The following is a 25516-nucleotide window of genomic DNA, read 5'->3' as shown; positions in this document are numbered from 1 at the left end:
GGTTTCCGGTGGCAAGATATCGGGTTTCTTATCATAAAACAAGCTTTTTTAATGAGACTGTCGCACCCTGATAGGATAGGAGTATAGCCTTGAGAGTATGTACGTGGCAACTTTTGTGCCTTAGAGCACCCTACAGAAGACAGAAAGAAATGCGTTTGGGGGAGGGGGAGAGGGGGAGGGGAGAGAGAAGATCACCAACAGATGGACAGACCACGGAGAGCTTGTTTTCTAGGATCTAGTTTGGAGTATGTGCAGTCGATTGTTCTTATCATGCAATTTGAATTGGATGGTTTGGTAGGTAAGGTACCTTAGGTACCTGTACCTAGTACCTAGATCGGAGGTAGCTACCAGCTACCCCGAGGTGGGATAAACGAGCAGAGGAACGAACGGGTCAGCGCTCTGGGCTCACTTATCTACTGGACAGTAGCTGGGAGGAAATCTTTGTGTTGCATATAATAGGATGGAGGATGACGAACGGCTGCAATCCCCCTCACAAACAACCTACGCATGTCCTTGGTTTGGTACTCCGGACTCGGGACTCGACCTCCTAGCCAAGGACACTTATGTATGCACTCTGCGCAGGACATACAGCATGCGCATCATATCTGTCGAGTACATGTACGTACAGTATGTATGTATGTATGTACCTCTCCCCACAGCGACATGCTCTGTCGACTCTTCCCATTGCTTCGGTAGAGGCCGTTACAGTTGTGCCTTATGCAAGAGACAGATTTCTTGCAGTGGGCATTTGTTCTGTGTCTTTTTTTGTTTTGTTTTGGCTGGCAGAGTCCGGTGGGCGAGGGCGGTGTGGATGCTGCATTGTGCGGTCAGGAACATTGGGCGCGCGGGTGGGGAAGGCGCGTTGCATGGACCATGGATGATCGCTCCTTCCTTCCTCGAAAAGCTCGTAGCTCCAGCGGCCGGGCGGGCAAGCCCCTCCAACCTTTTCCCTTCGGAGTAGAAACTCAAAAGCAATTAAAAAAAAAAGCAAGAAAAAAAAAGAGCCGGTGTTTTGGTATTTCCTAGACTGGTACGGCGGACTACTCGTAACCAGAGTCCGCACAGCATTCAGAACAAAGTCTTCACCGCAATCTGCGCGGAGAGAGCGGTTGTAGAGAGAAAGAGAGATGTAGACCACCGCCCACTGCCCAGTACCGAGCAAGATGGCTGCAGTATGGCAAGCCTGCACGGCGCCCAAAGCAGCGGCCGGCGAACGAGAGATTGGTCTGGACGGCGCCCGCCCAACGCACGATCAGCATCCTCCTACATCATACCCTGATTCATCCCACTTGTGACTTTGCCTACGGAGTAGAGACCTGCCGTCCGACGAAAAACAACGGCCGCGTCCCCGCTCTCGTCGATAATTCGACTCATTATTTTGCTGGATTATCGTTTGCTAACCCAAACTCCGCTAGCCTGGCGTCGACGCTAGCATCCTGTCACTGTGACAACGAACGAGAAGGTCCCCGCTGCTGCTACCCACTGCGAGAGGGTCCGGAGGTCCCCAGCGATGGTGCCATCCACTGTCCACTCCGCGGTGAGCCGGCTGCGCCGACGAGGGTCCCAAGACTAAGAGCTACTATTGATTGCTTGCCCTTCGCGCCTCGTGCTGCTGCTGCTGCTGCTGCTCATGATGCTTCTTTTCTCCTCCTCCCCCTCCTCTCTGCCCTCTTCTCCTCGCCTCATCAACCACCTCTGTCAATTGTGAATAACACACCTCGCGCTGTATTCCTTCCTGTTGCTTGTTGAGCTGGGGAGCTGTTTTCCTACCCCTCTGTACTTCTAGCACCTGTCTTGCGTTCCCCCTGGTCCAAGCTCGACGAGCCATACAGGGACTCTCAACCAGTTCAATCCGCTTGCGCGTTGTTGTTTTTGGTTTTGTTTTGTATTTAACGACCGTTACGACGTTATGGCTCATGGAACAGTAGAGACTGTTACGATTTCCGTCCATCGCCCCTCTGATACCCCTTCTGTTTTCGTCGCGGGGACTTTCTCCGATCCTGCTTGGGAGCCGCTCGAGCTGACTCCCAAGCCTGCAGTGCCTTCGGGAGAAGATTCGGCTGACTCGGCCGCTGGCTATGTCTTCTCTCGCGAATTGAAAATCCCACCGGGAAAGTATCAGTACAGATTCCGTCTGGATTCGCCCGATTCCTGGTTTCATGACGAGAAGGCTGAGACCGGTAGGTGGCTTCCCCCAGCCGTGGCGTCAAGCTGAGTGCTCACATTAGTAGTTACGGATGACGATGGGACCACCAACAACGTCCTAAATGTCGACGCCACCGCTCCGTCTACCGTAGTTTCTGACGAAAAACCCTCCATCACGGAGGCTGAGGCTGCGACCAACGGCCATGCAGAGGCAGAAGCTGTCTCGGATGCTACGGCGGAGGCTAAGGACATCCCCTCCGAGAAGGCAGGAGAAGAAGCCGTGAACGGATCAAAGGCTGAGGATACCCCTGAAGCAGCGGTACAGAACGGAGATGGTGCAGGAGAAGCAAATGGGATTGCCCATGATACCCCCGAGTCGAACGCGCATGAAAGTGAGACAGCGGAAGAGCCTGCTGCCGCTGCCGCCGCAAACGACCATGCTGTCGAGACTGTCAACGAGAAGCCGGAACCCCCTTCGGAGGCTACAGATACCGCTGCAACGGAGTCCGTGAAAGAGGAGGAGGCTGGAAAAGAAAATGGCATCAGCTCTGAGGCTCATGAATCTGCCGACGTCGAAGAGAAAGAGAATGGCACGACGAACGACTCCACAGCCCCTGCTGAAGTTGAAGCGACTAGCGACGACAATGTCCCTGCTCCAGAGGATACCAATAATGCCACTCCTGACGCTCCCGGAGAGAGCTCTGAAAAGGATGCTGAAGGAAAGGAAGAAGAAGCGGCTCCTGCTGACGCCTCACAGCCAACGGAGGATGCCGAACCTGCCCCGACTGCTGCAGAAGATAAGGAAGCGGACTCAGATCAAGTCTCACACGCGGAATCCGCCGCGCCAGCGGAACAGTCTACCGAAGACGAGACGAAGGCTCCCAAGGGTTCGTCTGGAGAGACGGCCGAACCAACAGAGCATGCCGCTGAATCAGCACCTGCTGACGGCGAGGCGGCTCCGGAGACTAAAGAAGACGAGCAGGAGCAGGCGAAGCCGACTGAGGAAGAGTCAAGTGCACCTGTGGTCGCCGAATCTAACGCAGATGAGCCCTCTGCCGAGCCAGCCACGGACGAGCCGGCGACAGAAGAGGTTAAGGCCACTGAAAGTGACCCCAGCGCCGATGCCGCCCCCCAAGAAGAGTCAGCAACTGTCGAGGAAGCAAGTGAAGAACATCCCGCCGGTAAGGCAGCCGAGTCAGCAGTGGAACCTGCACCGGAAGAAGCCGAGACAAAGGAGGCTTCCGAGTCGACTCCTGCAGAGAAGGAGGAAGTGACGGAATCGGATGAGGCCTCAGCAGAGAAGGTTGAAGAACCGGTGGCGCAGGAAAGTGAAGATGCCTCCGGAGAGGGTGACAACAAGGATACCTCCGAGGCGCCAGTTCCTGCTACCACCAGTGAAACTGCCGATGCTGCCCCCGAGGCCCAGCAGGATGGACAGGAGGAGCCAGCTTCCGTCGTCGAGAAGCCAGAGGCATCTGAAGCTGCTGCTGCAGATGCTGAGGCCTCAGCCGTGACTGACAAGCCGGAGCCTGTTGAGGAAACTGCAGACACTGCAGCGCCTGCGGACGACACCGCAGTGCCCGAGTTTCAGACCCAGCCAGAGGAATCTGTCGAAGACACAGCTGCCGAGGGAGACAAGGCCGCATCGGGAGAGTCAGCTGAGCCAACCGAAACTGAGACCCAACAGGATGCCTCCGCTCCCGAGGATACCGCTTCGAAAGACCAAGGTGAAGCAACCGAGACCGCGGTCCCGGCTGAGGCTGAGAGCAAACCTGCCGAGAGTGTGGCTGAGGAGACAGAGGCTGCCGCAGCTCCGGAGGAAAACGTCGAGGGCCAAGAGCAAGCTTCGTTAGCCGAGGCTGAGGAAAAGCCTGCTGATGAGGTTGCTCCTAATCAGTCGACTGATGCAACCGAGCCAGAGGAACCAGCTGAGAAACCCGCTGAAGATGTTGCAGGAGCTCCTGCCGCCGAAGAAAAGGCCGAAGAAACGGTGGAGCCTGCTCAAACCGAGGAAAAAATCTGCCGAAGAAGCTTCTGGAGAAGCGGCTGGTGGAGACGAGAAGCCTACGGAGACTGAGACCGAAACGAAGCCTGTTGAGACGACTGATGGCACTGAGGCTGAGGCTGAGGCTGAGAACGTAGAGCCAACTAAGTCTGAGGAATCCGAAAAGCCAGCCCAGCCGACGGAGCCTGTAGAGCCGGTGGAATCCACAGAGGCTGTGGAGGAAGAGAAACCAGCAGCGGACTCTGAGGAGCAGGCTGAACCGGAAAAAGCGGAGCCCGAAGAGCAAGCACAGGTTACACAATCTGAACAACAGGCAGAGCCTGAGCAAGCCGAGCCTACAGAGCCAGCACAGCCTGAAGAACAAGCAGAACCTGAGCAGGCACCGTCCGAGGAGCAGCCCCAGTCTGAGGAACCCGCAGCGCCTGAGGAGGAAGCAGCGCCTGCGGAGCCTCAGGAACAAGAAAAGCCAGAGGAATCTGCAGAGCCTGAGGAGCAAACACAACCTGAAGAAGCTGCGCCTGCGGAACCTGCGGAGCCTCAGGAACAAGAGAAGCCTGAGGAATCTGTAGAGCCTGAGGAGCCAGCAGAATCTGAGCAACCTCCACAGCCGGCAGATTCCGAGGAAGCAGTCACGGAGGCAGCACAGCCCGTCGAACCCGAGCAACCTGCCGAATCTTCGGAGGGCCAGGAAGCACCTGTCGAGTCTGCAGAGAATGAGTCTACTGAACCTGAGAAGCCCGAGGAGTCCGCAGCGGCCGAAGAAGCTCCCGCAGAGACCGAGCAAGCACCTGCAGAAACTGCGGAGACAGTACCTACAGATTCCGAGAAGCCAGAGGAACCTGCGGAGACCGAAGAAACACCGGCGGAATCTACCCAGGACAAGGAAGCTCCTGTAGAGCCTGCAGCGACTGAGGAAGCACCTGCCGAAACTACAGAAACAGTACCGGCAGAACCTGCGGAGGCCAAAGGAGCTCCCGATGAGCCTGCAGGGACCGAGGAAGCTCCTGCGGAGACTAAGGAGGAGCCTGCTGAAACTCCAGAGGCAGTAGCTACAGAAACTACAGAAACAGTGTCTGCAGAACCTGAGAAGCCAGAAGAAGCTCCCGAGGCTGAAGCCCCCGTACAACCTACAGAGACGGAGGAGGCTCCTGCAGAGACCAAGGAAGAACCTGTTGAATCTGCAGACACAGTTCCTGTAGCGTCTGAGAAGCCTGAGGAGCCTCAGGAGACTGAAGAAGCCCCTGCAGAATCCGCGGAGACAGCGCCTACGGAACCTACCGAAGAAAAAGAAGTTCCTACAGAGACCGCAGAAACAGTGCCTACAGAGCCCGAGGAGACTACAAAGACTGAAGAATCACCTGCAGAACCTGCGGAGACAGCGCCTGCAGAATCCGAGAAGCTTGAGGAAGCTGCTGTTCCCGCAGAATCTACAGAGGACAAAGAAGCACCTACAGAGCCGGCAGAGTCTGAGGAAGCTCCTGCAGAGTCCAAGGAAGTGCCTGCCGAACCTGAGCAACCTGCAGAGCCAGTGCCTACGGAACATGAGAAGTCCGAGGAAACCGGAGAGACCGAAGAAGCGCCTGCAGAACCTGTGGAGACGGCGACTGAGGAGCCTGCGCAGGAGGAGCTCAAGGAAGAACCAGCTGAGCCTCCCGCAGAGCCAGCAACGGCTGAGGAACAACCGGCAGAACCAGTAGAGCCCCAAGAGCAAGCACAGCCCGCAGAATCTCAAGAGCCAGAAGAGCCAACGGCATCTGCGGAGACGGAACCATCACAGACAGTAGAATCCGAGGAACAGGTGGAGTCAGTGAAAGCTGAGGAGCCTTCTCAAGATAACGGTGCCGAAGTTGAGAAGACAGAAGCACCAACGGAGCCTCAGCCGGCTGAACCAACTGAAGATGTGTCTCCCGCAGTTGAAGAGACTACGGCTGCCCCAGACGCAGCAGTTGAAAGCTCTGCTGCGGAAGTTGAGCCTGAGGTAGCAGAACCTGACACTAAGGAAGTGGGCTCTGAAGAGAAAGCCGAAGACGTCGCTGTGGAAGAGCCAGCTAAACCATCTGAAGCTCCCACAGAGGAAGCCGCTGTTGGCCAGCAGGAGTCCGAAAACGTCGAGGTCGAGGCCGAGCCTGTTGAGGCCGCCACGGAAGAGACAAAGCCTGAAGATGTCTCTGAGCCAGTCACGGAAAAGGCCGACGATGCGCCTCAGCCGGAAGAAAAGCAAGAAGCTATAGTTTCGGAAGCCGATGCAACGCCAGCTCAGGCAGTTGAGGAGACACCAATCGAATCCAGCAACGAGCCTGCCGTGGAGGCGCCTGTGGAGGAGGCTGACACACCTGCAAAGGCTAATGAGGCTCCTGTGGAAGAGCAAGATGAGAAGCCTGAAGAAGTTGCCGAACATGAAGTGACAGACAAAGCACCGGCAGATGTGGAAACGGAAACCGCTGCTGCGGTTGCAGAGGAAGGCGAGCCGGTGGAGGCTGCTGTCAAGGAAGAGGTCACTGAGGGACAGCCAGCCACTGAGGCTGAAGTCCCCTCAACAGGCGCTGCTGAAGCTGTTGAGACAGCCGAGACGAAGGAAGCAGACGCTGAACTCAACGAGACTCCGGTGCCTGAGGTTGCTGTTGCTGAAAAGGCAGTCACTGAAACTGTTGATGCCCAGAACTCTGCTGCTGAGCAGCAGACTACGGAGAAGTCGATTGACGAACCTGAGCCTGAAAAAGCACCCGAGGCTGCGCCTGTTCATGATGAACAGATTCCTGTGGAGGAACCGCATCCTGCCGAAAGCGAGACTAAGGAAAAGGTGGTCGAAGAGGTCGAAGCTTCGAGCTCGACTGCAGATGTCACCGCTCAGCCCGAACCCGAGGAGGTGAATGAGCCAGTGAAGGACGAGTCAGCGGTGCAATTGACAGATGCTTTGAAAGCTGCTGGAGCTGTTGCAGTTGTTCTTGAAGCTGCGGCTACTTCGTCTTCTGAGCCAGCGCCGTCTGCGGTGGAGCCGGAAACCGTCAAGGCCAAAGAAGTCGAAAAGCCGACGGTTCCTTCTGAAACACCTGCTGCTCCTGCAATTGAAGTTTCGTCCGATGCGGCTCAGAGCAAAGAGCCGCTTCCAGTTCAAGACCCGCCAACGCCTGAGCCTGAAGCAGATCCAGACCTGAGAATGTTGGCCAGCGATCGCGAAGCGCTTCTCAAGCGGCTTGGCAATTCGACCTCCACCCTGCAGCTCCTGTCCGATGAGCCACGGGCCGAAACTTCGAAGCAGCCCGAAGCCAGCACAGAGCAGGAAACGTCCAAGGCCGGCCCGTCCACAGAGACAGAAGAGCCAGCCAAGGCGGTTGAGGAGACTCCATCTGGACCTGCCGAAAACCAAGCTGCTGCTCTTCTCAGCCCTAAGCCTGACGAAGACGCACGATCTAACGGAGAACGGTCCATCAAGTCGGTATCGTTGACCAAACCAGACAATTGGCTGAAGGTGATTTTCCGGACGATCTTCACGGCGCTTTTCGGCAGTCTCTTTGCGCCCTTCCGTCGCAGGAGAAGTTCCCAGTAAGAAATTTGCCATTTCGGGTTCTTTCTACTGGATTTGTTTCGTATCTATATATATCTATAATTTTTATCCTGTAGAAGAAGAACCTTTATTGGCCTTCGCACACTAACATACATCAGGACGCTTTTCTTGGTCGCAGTCGTGACCATTATTGCTGTTCCATTGATTGCGTATGTTTGGCGTGGATAATACCATATACCCCAAATATACCCCCCAAAGAAGAAGAAGCAGAAGCAGAAGCAGAAGCAAGAAGAATGTTTGATGAAAGTTTGTCAATATCTACTCGACTCTATACTCTCCGCTATTATAATACTCCTGTATCTCCAGAACTATATCGCGTGTGGCCTTTTGTTTACGAATTTCCTTTTTTTTCCCTCCGTTTTTTAATTAACTTTTCCTCACCCCACTCTCTCTTCTTCGTGTACTGAATATACCTATCCAGAATGAATGAGATTGATTGATTGATTCACCGTACCGTTGTAGTTAATGGAGCGTCTTATTGATGATATGATTGAATGATATGAATGATATGATAGGAGAATCTATGACGTTCAACAACGACGATTTAAAAAAAGGTCCCACTGTATCCATCGAACGCATTGCGTAGTGTCTGTACGTAGTATTCGATTGATACTAATCCTCGAGAAGCGGATGGATTGATTCTTTCTTCGTCTGGGCAAGTCAAGTCAGTAGTAGACAAAGTCAATCGAATTGCCCTGGAACTGTCTCCATGCCATAAATCTGGAGACTGGCAGACGAAGTCAGTCTTCCAGGGACAGGACAGTTGTGTGCATTCCAGTCGTCTGCAGGAAAAAAAAATCAGAATGTCGTTCGTGTTCGTTTCTGTCTAATCTATCCAGATATCTTTCTTTTCAATAAATCAGTGGAATTAATTACTAACTACAGTACCGGGAAAAAAAAACGTTGTGTATCCTTGTCGAAATCCTGTCATGTCAGGAAGATTTAAATCAGCTTCGTGTGCTTTGTGACTAGCTGCTGCTCGCCTTCCTTCCCCTCACTCAACCAATATTCATTTTTTTTCTTTCTTGTCTGCAGTTTTCGTTTGTTGTTGTATATAATCTAGTGTAATAATCGCATCTTTGCTGTTGGCTGAGGTATATATAGATAGATAGGTGTGATATGCAGATCGGGAAGGTGTTCCGCTTGCTAACGGGTTTCGAGAGATTCGTACTGTGTAGTATCACTATGTTCTTCGTTTTTTTCAATGTCATTGTCGACAAAATAAAGGGTCTTTCCTTTCGAGGGCGCGGGGGATTCCGTCCAGTTATGTTATGGTTCACGAGGTTGATATCGATCGACTTCGTCAGGATGAGAGACTTTTTTTTCCCTTTTTTTTCGCTGTCACAAATCACCGAGTCTGGATCTTCCTTCCCTTCACTGTAGTTACTAGTTATTCCTTAGTTTAGTGACTTTCGAGACAGAAAGAAGTAGGGTGGGGGAAAAATCTGGTCTGTGTGTGTTGTTTTTTCGATGTGGCGCCAGTTTCTGTCTGGTTCACTTGTTGTTGTCCCCTTAGGGCTTGTTGTTGATTGCCATTCTGGAGGCTGCACAATATTCGCGGTAAACTCCGCCTACTGAGGGCAAAAAGGAAAATGCTCGATAACAGTACCCGTGCTCCCGCCCCAACATCGTCCCGTGTTGGTGCGTTGCACCGTAACGTCCATTTTGACCACAACGTCCAATTTTGAATATTTCATCAATTTTCTCAACATCTAGACTAGTATCTAAATACATTAAATAGCGCATTAATATCTCCTGGATCCTGGCTATCTCCCTGAGTATTTTCAACAGTATCCGACCGTTGTGTAGTGGTGGGAATTGGCTTTGAAGGTTGGCGTTTCCGGACACGGGAAATAATCTTCTTTCGTTCAGCTTCAGCACGTTCAGCAACCTGACGATTTGCATCTTTAACTGTCAATGGCCCTATAGTAGGGATTCTTCTGCGAGATCTCTGAGAGCTTGGAGCGCGTGCACGCTCTAGATGTTGAGAGATATCGCTTTGAAGTTGGGCTGTCAATTCAGCTGTTTGTATAGCACTTTGAAAGACTCGGTCAAGACGGCGTGTAAAGCTTTGATCAAGGCTAGGATTTTCATTGACAAACTTATCCAGCTTCTGAATGCTCCGTCGCAGTGTACGAACTGTCTGGGGAGGAGAATTGGTTGAGATAGATGATTGATGGTGTTTATCGCGTATATTAGAACGGAGATGAGACGTGCGTTGGCTAGAATGTCAAGTACTTTGAAGGATTCCATGGATATATCCCCGATCACTAAAGGCATCTCGGATTGTACGTTGTTTGAATGTATCCTGGCGAATTTGAGGGATATCACGAAGAAAGTCGGCTTGTCCATAGTGGATATCCCCCACTGTATATTCTCATTGTTTTTCTTGCGAAAATAGTGTTTATAGGCCTGAAAGGGCTGACCATCAAGCGGCTGGACAAGATGGGTTGTATGAGGCACAAAACAGAAGGGTATAATGTTGTATTTCTCACAATAATTCAGAAAATTATATGTGAGATGGGATCCGTGGCCGTCCATAAGCAATAGTCTTGCATCAGTCTTAGAAACCCGCTTTTCTGTATGCTGATGGAAGTGCCTGATCCAATCCATTGCAATCTCATCTGTTGTATATCCTTTGGAAGCTGTAGCAATTCGATATTTGTCTGTATCCGCAGAATCAGGAATTTGTTGATACCAACGTTCCAGTTGATATTCGCCCTTGAAGATGAAGTATGGAGGAAGGACAGTACCATCGGCCGCGATACATTCAATGGCTGTCAAGGATTCGTTTGTCTCGCTAGTTGCAATGCCTCGGGAGGCTCGTATAGGGTTGGAAGTGACGACTTTTTGAGATTTCCCCTGCCCTAATTGAAAGCCAGTTTCATCAAAGTTATATATATTCTTTGGTGGAATCCGGGCTATATATGGCTCCAAGAGATCAAACCAATGTGTCAGAATACCAATATCTTCTGCCCCTAGTCGATCTTTCTCAATTGGCTTCTGTTTGATAAGATGTAGGTCGTCAGGAAGGCGCTGAATAAACCGATATACCCAGGTTTCCCCTACGCGCGGAGCCGGCTTGGATACAGATAACACATTCCTCTGCAAAATCTGGTTTGCACAGCACTCTATCATCTTTGGGGTAGGCGGCGAATGTAGGGAATCAAGCTGTCGAATCCAGCGAATAATTGCCTTCTCTTGCTGGTCATCTAATACCTTATTGCGCGGGATTTTGGCGGTTCTTGGTGGCCGACCCTTGAAGCGTTCGTGAAGCCGTTTGCGAGGCACGTCGAATTCTCGCGCCAACGCAGAGATATTTGGCTTTTTTTGACATGAAGCCTTTTTTAAGGCCTCCTGGATTCGGGATTCGATTTTATCTGGCGATTTTGGCATTGTGGTGAGGTAGAAAATTGATGAAATATTCAAAATTGGACGTTGTGGTCAAAATGGACGTTACGGTGCAACGCACCAACACGGGACGATGTTGGGGCGGGAGCACGGGTAGGTCCTAGAGATGAGATGAGAAGTGAGTTTTTGCACTTTTTGGGAGGTCTCTGCCTCTCTCTGCCTCTCTCTGCCTTCTTCTTCTTCACCTTCTGCCCCAGTCACAATTGTCCATGCTGGTTTGACTGTGTGCACTGCCCTACTGTTATTCACGTCTCTCTTCTTCTTCACTTTCACTGTTGCTGTTCTTAGTACCAGCCACAATCCATCTCTTCTTTCTTTGCAACCCTTCCATCCCTCTACCTCTTGTCATCCCATCGATCTCACCGTCCTTCATCGTCTGTCAACGCGTCTGATCTCCAACCTCCCGTGAACACTCTCTTTCTTCATACAGGTTGAGTGTAGAGCGTTTCACAATATCATGGACAGTGAGAGTCCTGCTGAAACCCCCCATCGCTCAAAGTTGCACTCTGCTCCGTCTGTCCAGTCCCAGCTGTCCTCGATGGCTCCAAGAATAGGAAACGCTTGGGCGGAGGAGAAGGAACGTGAACGCCAGCGTCAGCTAAAAATGCAGTGCGAGCAGGAATCAACTTATTCAGCAGACTACCAGACTATCCACGAGCATCCCTCGCCGCGAGATGGTGGTCCAGTGAGGACCTCCATCCTCCAGCAGGGTTCCACGATGTCCTCAACAGAAAAGCCCAGGACGTCTCATGCTCTCAACTATGACGAGGATCTGGCAATTGCCATGCCTCGACCTCGCCCAGCGGGCAGGGAGCTCCATCCGTCAAAATCCTCTCCAGCAATCAGACACAATGCTGCAGTCAGGTCGTTCACCGATCCTTTCGTAATCTCGACAGACAACGATATTCACCCATTGCGGAATGCCTCGACGCTGGCAAACGTGAAGGCCGCAGACAGCAAAAGCCCCAAGGAAAAGAAGTCCATGTTGAAGACACTGAAGTCGAAATTGAGCTTGAAGGATATTATCAAGGAAGCCAACAAGGACTCGAAGAAAAACGTCAAAGAGACGACGCCAAAAAGGGCGTCACCACCAGGGTTTCCAGACTGGGATTGGCCTCTGCTCAGCCCAGACAACCCAGCCCTACACATCTTCAACCCAAGGAACTCTGAATCTGAGAATATGATGATGTCAGCTCCAGCGCCATGTGGTCAAGATGTGAATTCTGCGTTTCCTTGTTCCAGCAAGTCCACAGTGCAGACTGCTTGCTCTGGCCGTACGCTTCCGGCTGCTCCATTCGTCCTTTGGACGCCAGAAAAGCCAGACAAGCCGGAAACACCAGAGAGTACACATACCGAATATTCTCCTCTTGAAAAAGGAACATCCTCCAGATATGTTGCATCATTTGAAAGTGTGAAAGACATGATGATGCCGGAAGATGCCTCTCCTTTTCGCACGACATGCCGCAGCTGTGGCCAGCCTACTGTCGTCAAAGTACAGCAGAGAGTTGTTAGCATGAAGGATGAGAAAGAGAGAAGCCAGGTGTTGACGCCTACCCAAGAAATAGGCCGTACTAAGGTAGCTCGCCGAGAAACTGATCAGAAGGTGCTCTGTCCTGAACAGTATTCACAGGTATGGGAAGAAGCCAGGTTGCGTACTCCCCTCACGCATGACAACATTGGCAGTGAACGTGAAGGACATCCAAACACAAAGTTGCAGCATTACCCTCACCCTCCATTCTGTGAAGAAGAGTCTGGCAGAAAGACTGCTGACGAAAAGGAGTCAAAGTCGGAACACCTCAGCTTCTCGAGCGACCAAGGAGGGCAACCTAGCCTGAGAGGATATCCCTTAAGCTCCTCCTCTGTTTTCAAGCCTGAGACGCCCACCCACCGAGGCAGCCAGCATAGTCGAGACGTGAGCGACATCGACAGCGAAGCTTTTCTTGCTGGTACGACAGGCCGTGGTGGGTATGCGCCTGCTCCGCCGCAGTCTGACTACCAGGGCAGCCTGACCTTAGAGCAGCAGTTAACCAGCGTTGAGCTCTCACTCCATCACCACATCAACAACACTGTCGCAAAACTTACCCGGGTCATCTGTGACGGCAACAACTGGGTAGATGATCAAAACATGAGAGGTCTCGACCGGATCAGAGAGGTTTTCGAGAGCTCTCGAGCCCTCATGAGCAATATGGCAGCGCAGAATAGCAAATCCACCACCGACTTGGCCAAACTCGTCTCTGAGCTCCGAGATGATATCAGGGGCATTCGAGAAGAGATGCGCCGAATGGATGATGCACACACTGACCTCATCAGAAAGGAGTCTACACGCTTGAACACAAGAATAAACAGTCTCGAAGCAGAAGTCTCCCATATCCACAGAAAACTGGGTTCTGAGACAGGTCCAACCTGGCCTCTCCCTCCGAATTTGCAGCCGCAGAACAAGAAGTCAGAATCAGATCTGAAAGCGACATCGGTCACTGAGTTGCCCACTGACAGTTCCAATGCGCAAAGTGAGACCATTCCAACACACCGAGTCACTTTTTGCACACCATCAGACAATGTCGCTGAAAATCGTGAGGACAACCCTAGCTATAGTAGGGAATGCACGAGCACTGCTTGGTCTCGACACCTGGAGAACTCTTCTACTGGAAGTCCGACTCCGAAGAGAGGAAGGGAAATGAAAGACGGCGATCTTGACCATGGCACTGCGCTTGCGACGACTACGAGCCAGGCCTCATCTGTGACGGATGAAAATAAAAAACCAGGCAAAAATGAACCCTCCACGAAGTCGACTCCGCATCGGAAAGGGTATTTCAGCTTTGGAAGACATAAGGCTCCCAAGACCCCCGGTCGGGGCGGAGAGGATTCGAAAAGAGGCAATAATGTTGAGAAGACTTCCTCCTCCTCACTTGCGGCTTCATGCAGCAGCTTCGGCTCGAACGTGCCCCAACTGCCATACCCTCACCAGGACGCAGCAGAGGACCTGAGCTCCCTAAGCCCATCGAAAGTCCATCCTGCCCTGCGCACCCCTTATCAACGACACATCCTGCGTGAACGCGAGCTGCATCAACAGCGTCAACAACAAGAGAAGGAGAAGGAAGAACAGTCGCAGATGAGCCAGCAAGGCAGATCAGCTCTCGGCAGAGGTCCTACTACTAGTCCATACCGAAACCTCAGCCTCAACGTCGATGTGGCTCATTCTGCTGGTATTGGCGGTGGCGTTCCAGTTTTTACAACCCGGCCGCGTCTTGCTCCGTCTCCCCTCCCAGCTCATCGTCCTACCGAGAGGCCCGTGACGCCCCCTACGGCCGATCCTAGTAGCGAGCGGTCTGGAGCCAGCTGGTATGAGGAGGAACATGGTGAGGGCAACTGGATTTAAGGATCACGAAGGCGAAGTGAGAATGTTTTCCTTTTTTTTTAAAAAAAAAGCTAAAAAAAATTGATGATCGTGTCATTTGCTGAGTTCGGGAGGCCTCCAGCATCATATCTCATGGTGCAGGAGTTGCCGGCCCAACTCCCCCTGTCTGCAGCCCGTGGGCTTAGCCCGGCCTTTGAACTATGGATGTACATTTACGTAAGTGAGAAAAAGAAAAAACACAAAATAGCAATAAAAAAAGGAGTTCATGAGTTTAGACTGTTCTTGATACTTGTAGAATCCGGGAGGTCTCTATTTCCATATGTGCAGGAATTACATACTTGCACGGAAGTGTACAAGTTTAAGGACCTTGCGCAGTCAGGGAGCCCTTCGTTAGCGTATGTGTACGGAGTAGATTAAAACAATACACATACAACGGCCCAGGAATGAAATATTATTGCAGCCAGAATGAGTCGATACCCTCTATATGTACAAATATACAGTGGGGAATTCGTTGTGAAGATTCAAAATATTTACAGTTGAACGTGCGGGGAAAAAAAAGTAAGAAAACAGCTGCAGAATTTTTTATTCTCTCGTCTATATGAAAAAACTGAACAGGAACGGAATAATAGACGGACTCCACTACCTGAAGCCAGTCCTACTTCACTGATGCTATCATTTTTTCAAGCTCCGCCGCTGCGTCCCGGACTTGAGGACAGTAGTGAAGCCGCAAAAGCTCGCCCTCCCAGACCGTTCCCGCAAAGACGTTGCTCTGCTCCACATCGGTAGCGAACGGGTTGAAGACGCCGTCCCCCTTCCGCTCCTCCGTGTGCCAGAGCGGCGCGATCTTCCGCCCATGCTGTTTGGCGACGCGTCCCATAAGGGAGAGCATCGCGAGGGAGGACTTCTCCGGTAGCTGGAGTGCCGTCGTCATAAGGCGCTTGCTGAAGCCGGCGAGACGGATCGGAGGTGGGACGCCATGGGTGCGAGCCAAGAGGATCGATTGGAGACAGCGGAGGAGCAAGACCATCGGGGTCTGGAAGTTCACCTTGCTTTTAGGGCGAGACCGATCAACGGTATCGTTGTCCTTCCCATCACCATCTTGGGAGGAGTTGGGATCAGGTAACCGCAGGGACTTTTCTGGATTGAATTCAATATCGGGGTTGACGGAAAGAGGATACAAAGCACGATAAAGGTGTGTGATGAAGAAACTCAGATCCAGGTGGAGGGAAGAGGCAGCTTTGCTGACGTCCTGTCCCTCGAGGAGCGCAAACGCGGTGATGGTGCACAAAAGGACCTCTCGAGCAGAGTTCCTGGTTGCGGTTGCGGGAGACTCCTCGTCCTCTGCATCCTCCTCAATACTTTCCTCCGCTTCAAGCTGTGTAATCAGATCCCTGAGCGCTTCGAGCAGATCTCCGAAGAAGTCTTGGTTGATCAGATGAGCGTATTTTGCAAGACCTTCCAGCACAGCACCCATAAGATGGGGAATGCGCTGTTTCAGAATCCGAAAATAGATACCGAAAACAATCTTGAGAGTTTCGGCCTGGTTCTTGTCCCGTGCCTCATGACTGACGAGTGCGTCGGCTTCTTTCATGTCCTTTTCCACGGCCTTGCGCTCTTTCTCCAGTTTCCGTTCTTTCTTAGTCCGAAATTCCTTCTTCACCTTGAGTTTCTTGCCTCGAAAGGTGGGTACATCGTTCTGACGATCGACCTTGTCTTTCGAGCCTTTGGACGAGAACTCAGAGAGCAACCGCAGATGCAGAAATGTGTCCAGCACACTCTGGTGAATCCTGAACTCCTTTGCTTTCATCATCTTTGAAAGGAGGCTCACAGCTTCCAACGAAACAATACCATCGTCATCCTTGGAGAATATCTCTTCCATCGTTTCCCTGCACTTGACAAAGTCTGCGTCGATCCGTTTTTTCGAGAGTCGATTGACTAGGATCTTGAGTAGCTCGGTACGAAAATTGAAATGCGGCACAGCAAGCAAGAGACTGCATGCGCAATTAACCGCAACCGTCCTCATACCAGCTTCGTCCTTGTCTTGATCTTGTTTTGTCCCTTTAGAGAACGAAGTCAATTGTTGGATGTAGTGTCGGTACGCTGAGAGCAGCGACTGCTCATAGTTTCGCAGTTTCCGTACTTCTTTGCTAACCTTTGTTTTCATGTCTTCTTCGCTCAGAGGACGAATCCTGTAACCTGGGATAACATCCCTGAATACAGCCGCTTGCGTCGCGAGAGCCAGCTTTTTGATCGCTGGGTGGGTGTCTTTGTCCACCATATCTGCCAGCTTTTTGAAAGAACCCACATGCTCTTCAGGATCCTCGTTAATCAGCATAGCAATTCTTGCGAGCTCCTCTTTCGCCTCTATGACTTGAACCTTCAGAGGGACCTTTGGAGCCTCTTCTTGGACCTGCTCCTCTGCTGTAGGCTCTTCGACCGCATCCTCTTCGCCTGAGTCGGTGTCCAGAAAGCTGTCTGATTCCTCCTCAGCAGCCTTTGGCTCCTCCACATGATGAATAGTACCATCGGCGGTTTTGATCGGTAATCTCGTCTTTTCTTTATCCTTCTTTAGTTTGCGCGGGAGACGTTCGTAGTCTTGCTCGAGGTCCCATTCGGTGGCCCGGCTGTAGAAGTCTTTCATTGAGGCTCCATTGGAGGTCGGGGCGGGAGATAATTCATCGTCAGAAGGACTAAGACGCCTTCTCTTCGAGGCTCTTCCTGAAGCCATTTTGTCGTTAGTTGACGCTTTGAAAAGCGCAGAATTGTTTTGGTCTGGTTGTAGATAGCTCGCGGGCGTAATTTTTTTTCCCAGCTGTGCCAAGATTTCGACGCTAGCGGAGGTGCGGGCTCCACCGTCTAGATTTTTGATCGTGGAGCTTCAGTTTCATCTGCGCATGTGTTTTTTCAAGACTTTAGTCAGAGGACACCTTTTATATTTCTTTAGTAGAAATCATTGATCCTCTGAGTTGAATATTCAAAATGCGCCCTCTTACAGAAGAAGAGACAAAGACCGTTTTCTCGAAGCTCGCCAACTACACCGGCCGCTCGCTTAACCACCTTATCGCGCCTCCAGCCGGGTCTGACGAAGCTGCGTCCAACGACCGCTACGTTTTCCGTCTGCATGGCACTCGAGTATACTATGTTCGTCTGTCAATAGCCAATCTGGCGACCTCGGTTTCACGAAAAAATCTCCTCTCGCTGGGCACCTGCATCGGGAAGTTCACAAAGAGTGGAAAGTTCAGGCTGCACATTACTGCCTTGGATGTGATAGCACCGCACGCGAGGTACAAGGTGTGGATCAAGCAGAATGGAGAGATGCCGTATCTCTACGGAGGCAATGTCGTCAAGGCGCATGTTGGCCGATGGAGTGACGATTGCCCTGAGCACCAGGGTGTGGTGGTTTTTGGAATGGATGATACTCCTCTGGTAGGATCTCAATTAGGTCTTCGTGGTTTTTGTGCACTGCTAACAGCTAAGTAGGGCTTTGGAGTAACAGCTCGATCGACTGCTGAGGCGCGAAAACTGGACCCGACGGGCATCACCGTTTTCCGGCAGGCAGATATAGGAGAGTACCTGAGAGAGGTGAGGATTCTTTCTGGAGGTTCAAAAATGAGTGGCAGTCTGACACCCAGCAGGAAGATACGCTCTTCACGGGCTAAAAAGGCCCAATCCCAAAATATGATTCTCATAATGGGTTTCTTATGTAGACATTTCTGGCGTTCAAAATCTATATCCGGAGTTGGGCGTGAATACAGACTTAAAAAAAGTCATGAAATGCTTTTTTTTTTCATTTGATACGAGGCATGTATGGGAATTTGCTTTAGGTCTAGTATTTTGTTAGATACCAATATGTCGATATCAATACAAGTGCTTTACTTGTGCATCCCTCCACATGAAGCCAGGCGGGGTAGAAGGCTAGCAGAGTAGCGACATATCATTGATGAAAGTAGTGGGTGGCATCGTCCAGATCAGGAAATTTGAGAATATCAAATTAAAGACTGCTCCGCTGGCCTGCTTAACAGGTACTCCGGGTATACATGCATTTCGAACTTGCTGGGAAAGGCCGCCTTTTTCGGGTCGCGTGACTGCACGTGAAAAGTGGCGTCGAGGGCAAGTGCGGGCCAATTCTCCGAATCGGGGATGGACACAACCCAATGAATGACATGATTACTTTACTGTATTTCGAACCCTGATCAGCTCGCCAGTCACTATTAGATCCTGAATCAGAGCGGTCTTTGCTTGTGTATTTGATCGTTTGCTACTTGACATCGAGACCCGTTCTCTGCCACACTCTCTTCGCGTTGTCAACTCGGTCTGCTGAATTAATAGCCACTCATACGCCCCTCTCTCTTCAGCCTCAAACACTCCACCATGCCTCCGTATACCAACGTTCAGAAGCAGTACATAGCGCAATTTGTGAATTTTACTCAAGCCAAGGAATCGGTTGCTGCCAAGGTATGTTGATCAGCTCCGGACTCAACTTGGCACCGTACATTACGATCTCCGGTACCCTGCCAAAGTCACGATGATGATATACACTGTTTATGAGAATGAACTGACCTTGTTTAGTTCCTGCGATCAAACGGATGGAATGTAGAACAGGCGGTTGATGCGTATGTATGATTTGTTTCTTGTTTCTTCTCTTTGCCATTCGTCTTCTATTTGAAATTTCTCATCCCTCTTTTTTTTTTATCCGCTTGATTCCTTTTATAGGCTCCTTGGGTTTAAGAGTCTTCACTTGGGCATTTTGCAGGATAGGAGCTGCGATGAAGTATTACAGAGAGGCTGGACATTGGTATCTCTTTTTAAACAGTCGCATGCCATAGCATCAGACAGCAATCACTCTGAGCATTCCTCCAGTTCGGAAATAGCCCATCTCAGGCTACATGCTAGGGCCAGAATCTGTTTGACTCTGCTTTGATGTCTTATGGACATAGACAATGCGGCTGTTGGAACTTTCTTGGGAGACTTAATCTGTTATTTGGCACCTGTTCCGCTCATGTTTTCGGTCATGGACGCATCTGCCAAAGTTCTGGAATTCTGCCTCAATGGAATTTCTCGAGCTTTTTATTATTATGTGAAAAACCAAAATAAGGAATCTCGAATCCCGACTCTGGTGAACCCAAGGAGCCTTCATTCTTCAGCTCTTCTTGTTTTGTCTGTTGCCGTCAGATCTCGTTCATGAGACAGGGATCCTCGAAATTACATACTTATTGCGAATGTTCATGCAGTTTATAGCATCTGGAAATTCTCGGAGTACTAACCGCGCAATGATGCAGATATTTCCAAAGCGCACAAGCAGCAGGGAACTCCTCTGCCGTTTCGTCCTTAAATAAGATATTCGACAGCTATCGAGGCTCGTATTACACTGTTGATCCTAATTTGACAATGAAGTCATCCTTTTCTAACTTAGCTTCCAGATGCACCCGAGGAAAACCCAGACACGATCGGTATCGAGGGGGCGATGAAGTTTCTGGGCGACATCCAAGTACGACTTGATGAAGTGGCCTGTTTTGGCGTTGCCGAACTGCTGAAGTCCCCGTCCATGGGCGAATTCACCCGAGAAGGGTTCGTTGAGGGCTGGAAATCCGTTGGGTAAGGCACTTGATTGATCTTTTCGTCCGCTGGACTACCGACTGGGATTAATATCTAATTAATTGCCTATTCTGTACTTCAAACAACAACAGCTGCGATTCTCTAGAAAAGATGATCTCTTACGCTGCCGAGCTCCGCACTCGCATCACATCGCAACCCGATGTCTTCCGCCGGGTCTACCGCTACGCGTTCCCGCTGTGCCGGCTGCAGGGCCAGCGCAACCTGACGTTTGAGATCGCGTCGGAGCAGTGGCAGCTCTTCTTCACGGAGACCAACGGCGGCATCGCGTGGAACACCCCTACGACGCCGTGGCTGGACTGGTGGCTTGAATTCCTGGAGGGACGCGGCAAGAAGCCCGTGAACAAGGACCTCTGGGAGCAGACGGAGGTGTTCATGCGCAAGACCAAGGAGGACGAGAATTTCGGCTGGTGGAGCCCCGACGGTGCCTGGCCAGGCACGCTCGACGACTTTGTCGGCTTCGTGCAGCAGGTCAAGCGAGGTGGGAAGCCCGCGGGGGAGGCGATGGAAGTGGAATAACATTGATTGATTGTTTGATGACATCGAGGACGTCGACGCTGACTACCTGTACCTGGGTATACCGTAAGTTGGGGGATGCTCTAAAGATCCAGTTTAGCAGCGCCCCGTGACCTGTTCTGACTGGCGGGTTAACGTCGGATGTACCGAGTACTGTACAGCATAGTTACTTGATCACGCTAAACTCATTGCTGGAAATGCCATCATCATCATTCTGAGATAAACCCAGCTCCACGTAAGCAATACTGATGGAGATGTATCTTGTGCTCCTCGTCATCACCATTGTTAGTAATAAGTCATTATAGTTTTTCTTTCCTTCTGCAAGATAGCAGTTACCTTCCGCAGTTACCTCAACCTTGTTCCTCCTCTTTTAGAAGGCAAGCCTAAGCTCATCACGAAGGAATAACCTGGTTCCACTCTGGTGCTCTCATTTTTCTGTTTCTTCAGCACACGTTAGTATCATCGAATGTATCTCTTGTTTCCCCTTTACCATGCTTACGCGTCCTTTGCTCTCTGATGGGTAGTTCCAAGCGCGCTGCTGCCGATGGTTCTGGCTCTTGTTGGTGAGCAATTGCCTCCCATTCAAGTTATGATTGTGCCCGGACCTTTATGGCAGCAGAGCCAACTCCTACTCCCTTTGTAGGGAGACGACCACGTACCCTTGCCACAACTTGTGCAGCTACACCAGACAAAGGACGGCAGGAACAGTCGCAACAGACAAAAAAAAAAGAAAGAAAGAAAGAGTACATATGTTCCACTGCGTCTGCTGCCTCAGACGAGCCCCTCGATGCCAATAACTAACTTCTATTGCTCTTCCAGATCGACCATGGATGATATCAATACGAATACCCAACACCCTGGGAGGTACTGCGCCAGGTCGCGGCGGCGATGAATCGGAGATACAACGAGTTATCCGTTACTGTCCCCATACACACAACTTGGAAGAGTGCAATTAGAGCTTGTGAAGCCTCCCTAGGCGATAGAGATGAGCCGATTGTCATCATGCCACTCGGTCCAGAGTCCCGAAGTGGACGCCTACGACAATTTGCCCTCCGACAGGTTCATGAATTAAATTCGGAGTCAAGTGAACAACATTCATCCAGCCTCCCCATCAGAACTGCAGTTGATCTCAAATCTATCAGTTCTCTTCCGCGCCCCTCTGAGAGTGTTCGGAATCGTCTCAGGGAAACTGCGAAGAAAGTCAAGGACGAGGAGTTCCGCCAACCATATGTGAAATTTCCATCTATGCGGTCGCCCTAGTTGCCCCGAAGACGATCGTACCAAATCAACGTTCAGGAATTTTGTTTGGGCAGATGCAGTGCATTGATCGATTCGTATATCGCAGTATTCCTCGATGCATACTTCAAGGCAAAAGGTGAAAACATTACTGATGATATCCGAGGTGATATTGTTGTAGAAGAATATCTGGACCTTGATGACTGGTTTTGAAGCGACCTTGCCGTAGGCTTTTAGGCTTTTCAGACAGGTTGGAAAAGAGTTCTAGAGGATCTCTCCCATCCATACTCCGATCCACATGGATAGACATGTGTTACATACAAAGACAACTATCAATGAAGAGAAGAGGATGAGAGATTTGGCTGAGTTTCTGACCATTTTTTCGAGTTTTCCGGAGGTTCTCGCTTTGCTTTATAAACTTTATGCGAATTGACTGAGGCGGAAAGCAGCGTCAATTGATGCCCTTTTTTTTTGGTATCCTTTCTCCCCCGACTTACAGACTATATATACAGAGGTAGATACGTAGGAAGGGAAAATACCTTCTAATGAGACCTATATTTCATCATCGAATCATAAGTACTTCATAATCACTACGTAAAACAAATAAATCCCGCCAAAAGGAAAAAAAGAAAGAAAGAGAGAAAGATACGTAAAAAGATACAGCATGGAATCTTTGTCGTATTAATCTTGTCGTATCATACGTAGAAGAAACCCCCTCCTCTCTTTTACCAGGTGTTCATTTTTCTTTGCTAATAACCCGAGAGATAGGTATACATCACATTCGTATAAGCCTGCTATGTCGTAACAAATAAAAAGAAAACCCTATCCAACCCCTTCCTAATGGATCATCCCAGTCATTTCCTTTTTTTTTTTGGACTTGGGTGATATTTTGGCAGTGAGAGATAAGTGGCTTGTTTTTTGCATGAGAGGTGACAAATATTCTTTTTTTCCCCCCCCGGGACATCACCTGCTCAGATCAGAAATATTTGCTGCCATCCTTGCATGATAGTCAGGAGAGCCGCTTTAGATATTAGTCATTGGATCTCGTGGACCATGCCTTGACATACAATTAATAGTCCCTTCGGCCGTACTCGGGGCCTGGAGCTCCAGGGGCTGCAGCACCGCCTCCTCGACGCTGCTGGTCCAACTGCTGCAGTGGAAATAGTCAGCGACAAGACAACTACCCTGGGACAAAGATAAAGACGAGGAACGGCTAGCTGCATACCCGTCTGAGCGCCTCGAGACGCTTCTTCTTGGTGTGGGCGTTGACGTAGGTGCCGATGACGAATCCGACCAGGTTGAAGAACGGCACCCAGGCGTGCTCCGGCAGGAACTTCTGCGCAAAGGCCAGCGCGAGCGGGGACGTGATCCAGCTGACCTTCATGACCGGCAGGAAACCGGCCTTGACGGTGGCGCGCACCTGGTGGAACGTCCGAGCGCCGGCGATGACGGCCATGGAGGCTAGATAGACGACATTTTGGATGGGGGAGACCTGGAACAGGAGGGCCATGGGTCAGTAAACAGAGGGCAGGACCGGACTGCAGGAAAAAGGATTGCAACATACAATTAAGTTGCTGACGAGAATCTGGAGAATCTTGGCCCGCAGACTCGTCCGGCCGGCGAAGATGCGCTGGAGAATGCCGATAAGCACATGGCCCAAAGGAGCACTGATGAACATTCCGTAGAGCGCCATCTTGGGCACGCGGGAGCTGAAGTAGTGTCCGTGCTTGCTGACATCGTGCGCGATCCACGAGGCCAGCAGCTCCTGCAGACCAGAAAGCACACCCGACGTGAGCATCTTGGTGCGCAGCGGGTTCGACTGCAGTTGTCTCAGGTAGAGCTGCGGCGGACGTGAGCAAAGGGCTCCTCCTGGGACGGACGTCCTTGTCGTTCGTGTATACATACCGCGAGGTAGCCCGTCTGGGTCTTACCACCCGTCAAGCGCTCGCCCACTTCATGCGCCAGTTCCTTTGCTGCTGGCCTGATTCCGCTGGTGGTGCGGACAGTCTCCTGCTGGAATTTGACGGACATGATGACGGGCGTCGAGGTGGGGAACTAAACTGGAGGCGGTCAAAGGGGATCGATCTAGAAGCGCGGCAGGTCAGCAGGGCAATTCGCTGTCATAAATAACATGCCTCCACGTCAGCAAAGGGGGGGGGGTGTTCCGTCGCAAGATCTCAACAGCGCAACCGGGGGAATCGCGGGGGTTAAAAGGGACCGGTGGAGTGTTTGTTTATAGGGAAGGTTTGGCGCGGCTGAGCTACCGGGACGACCTGACGAGCGCAGCCGTTGAGAGGACTCAAGGCGCGGGTCTACCGGAACGTTGCGCAACACCGGGATAAAGCAGAGCTGGATGAATTGAGCAGTGCACTTACCAGGAGACGAGGCGAGAGATGCACACGCGGTGGTGCAGGTGGAGGATGGGGGTGGAGGAGGAGGGAGCTGCAGGTGGAATACACCTGGGTCCTGGTCCTGGGGGCTGGTGTCTCGCTACTAATACGGATGGCTTGCCGGAGGCTGGCGAGCTGAGCTGGCGACGGATCGCGTTGCCTCGGCCAGCTCCGTTGCTTACTTGCACCGCGGCTAGGAAGGCGGAGCACCACTACCAAGGGACTGCGTTGGCTGCTAGATGCACGTAATCCGCACTGCGTATTCTTATCTCGACCTCCAGATGGAGTCAGTCTAGGTAAACAATACACGAGAGGCTCCTATTCGCATCTGCTCGCAGCGCCCTCGCTGGTCTGGCCCACCGCCAGCTCGCCCTCTCGCTTTCCGGAACGCGCGGGGCCCGATGCCGGGCAGCCTGGCGATTGGCCGGTTCGCGAGCACCCCGATTGGGTTAGGAAGAACGCTCGGCCAATCAGAGAGTGCATTCTAGATAAGTATATCAGCACTCGCAAGACGGTTATGCAGGGAGGTTTTCTTGTTATAGAGCAAGATGCTATGCAGAATTGATTTGTCTGCAGCGGAGGAAAGCTCTCAGGAACATCTGACCAGGGTGTCATCTTTTCTACTTGACTAACTGCCTGACTGGAGAATGAGGCCAAGGTAGAGCTGCTTGTCTGCTCTGCAAGGCTATCAGATATCAGGTTTAGATGAACATTCTATTGTTCGCTTGTGTACGAAAATGAGTCAGTAGTATCAAAACTGAGCGGCAGGGAGCAGCCTGCTGCCAGTGAAGATGACAAGGATGAGCGGCAGTTCATTCCATATGGTGATGATGCAGCTCAGGAAGTGCCCGGCCATAGGTAGATCCTTGGTGATCTGTCTGCCATGTGAGCTTGTTGTTAGTGAAAGGAAGCGTCAGTATATGAGAGAGAGGGAAAATATCGTAAAGTGGAAGGGAATCCCCATTCGTGAAGGGATCTGTGGACGGCGACCGCCGCAAATCGAATTCACGGCCAGCCTTAAGCAGTCCTGACGAAAAGCTATATAAACCCCCATCTGCCCCATCTCATGACAGACAGAAACAAACTTGTATATACTTCTGCAAACCATCCATATCTTCCTTTCCTCCACTGAAAACTTCTCAAAAATACTTTATATTTCTCTCCTTCTGCTGGTATCCCACAACAAGGACATACCTCTCACTGCCTGTCTGTCTGGGGCCTTTACAAATTTTGTAAAAGAGCCCCGACAATCCGCATTGGGACGATACTTCCCCAACGGA

General features: G+C 51.1%; 7 protein-coding genes across 7 annotated transcripts; 4 read left to right on the top strand and 3 right to left on the bottom strand.

Annotated features, from left to right (window-relative positions):
- Window positions 1-592: 592 nt before the first annotated feature.
- T310_3735 (PT repeat family protein) lies at window positions 593-8155 on the top strand (the record flags this gene model as incomplete). Its single annotated transcript, XM_013473398.1, has 8 exons — window positions 593-631; window positions 787-1015; window positions 1055-1725; window positions 1787-2180; window positions 2232-4135; window positions 4218-7693; window positions 7772-7864; window positions 8137-8155. The coding sequence occupies 8 exons, from the start codon at window positions 593-595 to the stop codon at window positions 8153-8155; spliced, it is 6825 nt and encodes a 2274-aa protein (XP_013328852.1).
- A 1277-nt stretch (window positions 8156-9432) lies between these two features.
- T310_3734 (uncharacterized protein) lies at window positions 9433-11111 on the bottom strand (the record flags this gene model as incomplete). Its single annotated transcript, XM_013473397.1, has 2 exons — window positions 9433-9858; window positions 9954-11111. The coding sequence occupies 2 exons, from the start codon at window positions 11109-11111 to the stop codon at window positions 9433-9435; spliced, it is 1584 nt and encodes a 527-aa protein (XP_013328851.1).
- Window positions 11112-11664: 553 nt separating this feature from the next.
- T310_3733 (uncharacterized protein) lies at window positions 11665-14502 on the top strand (the record flags this gene model as incomplete). The annotated part of the gene is made up of 1 exon (XM_013473396.1): window positions 11665-14502. The coding sequence occupies one exon, from the start codon at window positions 11665-11667 to the stop codon at window positions 14500-14502; it is 2838 nt and encodes a 945-aa protein (XP_013328850.1).
- A 634-nt stretch (window positions 14503-15136) lies between these two features.
- On the bottom strand, window positions 15137-17209 carry T310_3732 (Protein involved in the nuclear export of pre-ribosome; the record flags this gene model as incomplete). The annotated part of the gene is made up of 1 exon (XM_013473395.1): window positions 15137-17209. One exon carries the CDS (start codon window positions 17207-17209, stop codon window positions 15137-15139), a length of 2073 nt encoding a protein of 690 aa, XP_013328849.1.
- Window positions 17210-17460: 251 nt separating this feature from the next.
- Window positions 17461-18140, top strand: T310_3731 (60S ribosome subunit biogenesis protein NIP7; the record flags this gene model as incomplete). Its single annotated transcript, XM_013473394.1, has 3 exons — window positions 17461-17907; window positions 17962-18063; window positions 18117-18140. 3 exons carry the CDS (start codon window positions 17461-17463, stop codon window positions 18138-18140), a joined length of 573 nt encoding a protein of 190 aa, XP_013328848.1.
- Window positions 18141-18852: 712 nt separating this feature from the next.
- On the top strand, window positions 18853-20613 carry T310_3730 (DUF298 domain protein; the record flags this gene model as incomplete). The annotated part of the gene is made up of 5 exons (XM_013473393.1): window positions 18853-18936; window positions 19051-19094; window positions 19195-19276; window positions 19895-20076; window positions 20169-20613. The coding sequence occupies 5 exons, from the start codon at window positions 18853-18855 to the stop codon at window positions 20611-20613; spliced, it is 837 nt and encodes a 278-aa protein (XP_013328847.1).
- A 2302-nt stretch (window positions 20614-22915) lies between these two features.
- T310_3729 (Uncharacterized protein) lies at window positions 22916-23877 on the bottom strand (the record flags this gene model as incomplete). Its single annotated transcript, XM_013473392.1, has 4 exons — window positions 22916-22996; window positions 23072-23338; window positions 23411-23665; window positions 23752-23877. 4 exons carry the CDS (start codon window positions 23875-23877, stop codon window positions 22916-22918), a joined length of 729 nt encoding a protein of 242 aa, XP_013328846.1.
- Window positions 23878-25516: the final 1639 nt, after the last annotated feature.

This window comes from Rasamsonia emersonii, assembly GCF_000968595.1.
Source record: "Rasamsonia emersonii CBS 393.64 chromosome Unknown ctg1118621760078, whole genome shotgun sequence".
Classification (NCBI taxonomy): domain Eukaryota; kingdom Fungi; phylum Ascomycota; class Eurotiomycetes; order Eurotiales; family Trichocomaceae; genus Rasamsonia; species Rasamsonia emersonii.
This window is presented reverse-complemented; position numbering and strand designations above follow the sequence as displayed.